This window comes from Echinops telfairi, unplaced genomic scaffold (assembly GCF_000313985.2).
Source record: "Echinops telfairi isolate 266 unplaced genomic scaffold, ASM31398v2 ScPeMD7_53;HRSCAF=182, whole genome shotgun sequence".
In the NCBI taxonomy this organism is placed as follows: Eukaryota; Metazoa; Chordata; class Mammalia; order Afrosoricida; family Tenrecidae; genus Echinops; species Echinops telfairi.
In genome coordinates this window covers 10,952,246-10,952,895 of record NW_022103951.1, presented here as the reverse complement: position 1 = coordinate 10,952,895, position 650 = coordinate 10,952,246, and the positions used below count along the sequence as shown (strand labels likewise).

At 69.5% G+C, this 650-nt stretch overlaps 1 protein-coding gene across 1 annotated transcript in view; it reads left to right on the top strand.

Moving 5' to 3' along the window:
• Positions 1-277: 277 nt before the first annotated feature.
• Positions 278-650, top strand: part of NHS (NHS actin remodeling regulator) — a 395,745-nt gene continuing 395,372 nt past the window's right edge. Inside the window, exons 1-2 of the mRNA XM_004710004.3 lie at positions 278-312; positions 508-644. Of these exons, the coding sequence (XP_004710061.2) occupies positions 278-312; positions 508-644 (172 nt within the window). The remainder of the gene's footprint in view (positions 313-507; positions 645-650) is intronic.

The window sequence follows — 650 nt, the reverse complement described above, 5'->3', positions numbered from 1 at the left end:
CTCCCCGCCCAGGAGGGAGAGAGCCGGGGCGCACTCGCTCCCCGGAGCGACCTAGGGGTGCGCGGGGAGAGGCCTGCGCCAGGGTACTTTCAAACTGAGACGCGCGCATACACTCCCACCCACCCACATACACACACACACACATCTACACATACGCGCGTGCACACACAGGCGCGCGCGCGCACACACACACACACACAGACACTCACTCACACACCCATTTATATAGGCAGCGGCAGCAGCGCCGGCAGGGGTGGCGGAGGCAAGCGCAGGCACGATGGAGCTGAGCCAGCCGGCCACGGCTGGAAGCAAGTGAGGCAAGCCCCGGAGCGCCCCGGGCTTCCTGCAACCCGTGCTTGTCACCCTTTCCAGGGACCCGTGCACCCAGAGGAGACTGACTGGACCGCTCTGCAGGGGGCGAGGAGGAGGCCAGGTGAGCGAGAAGCCCCCCATAGACCCAACCCGCCGAACACACCCGCTCCGGACTCCAGTCCGCTCCCTGCCCAGGTGGACTCGCCGGCAACCCGCGCGCCAGGGGGCTCGCCGCGGAGCCCAGAGAGTCGCCGCCCGCCGGCTCAGGATGCCTTTTGCCAAGCGGATCGTGGAGCCCCAGTGGCTGTGCCGGCAGCGGCGCCCGGCGCCCGGCCCGG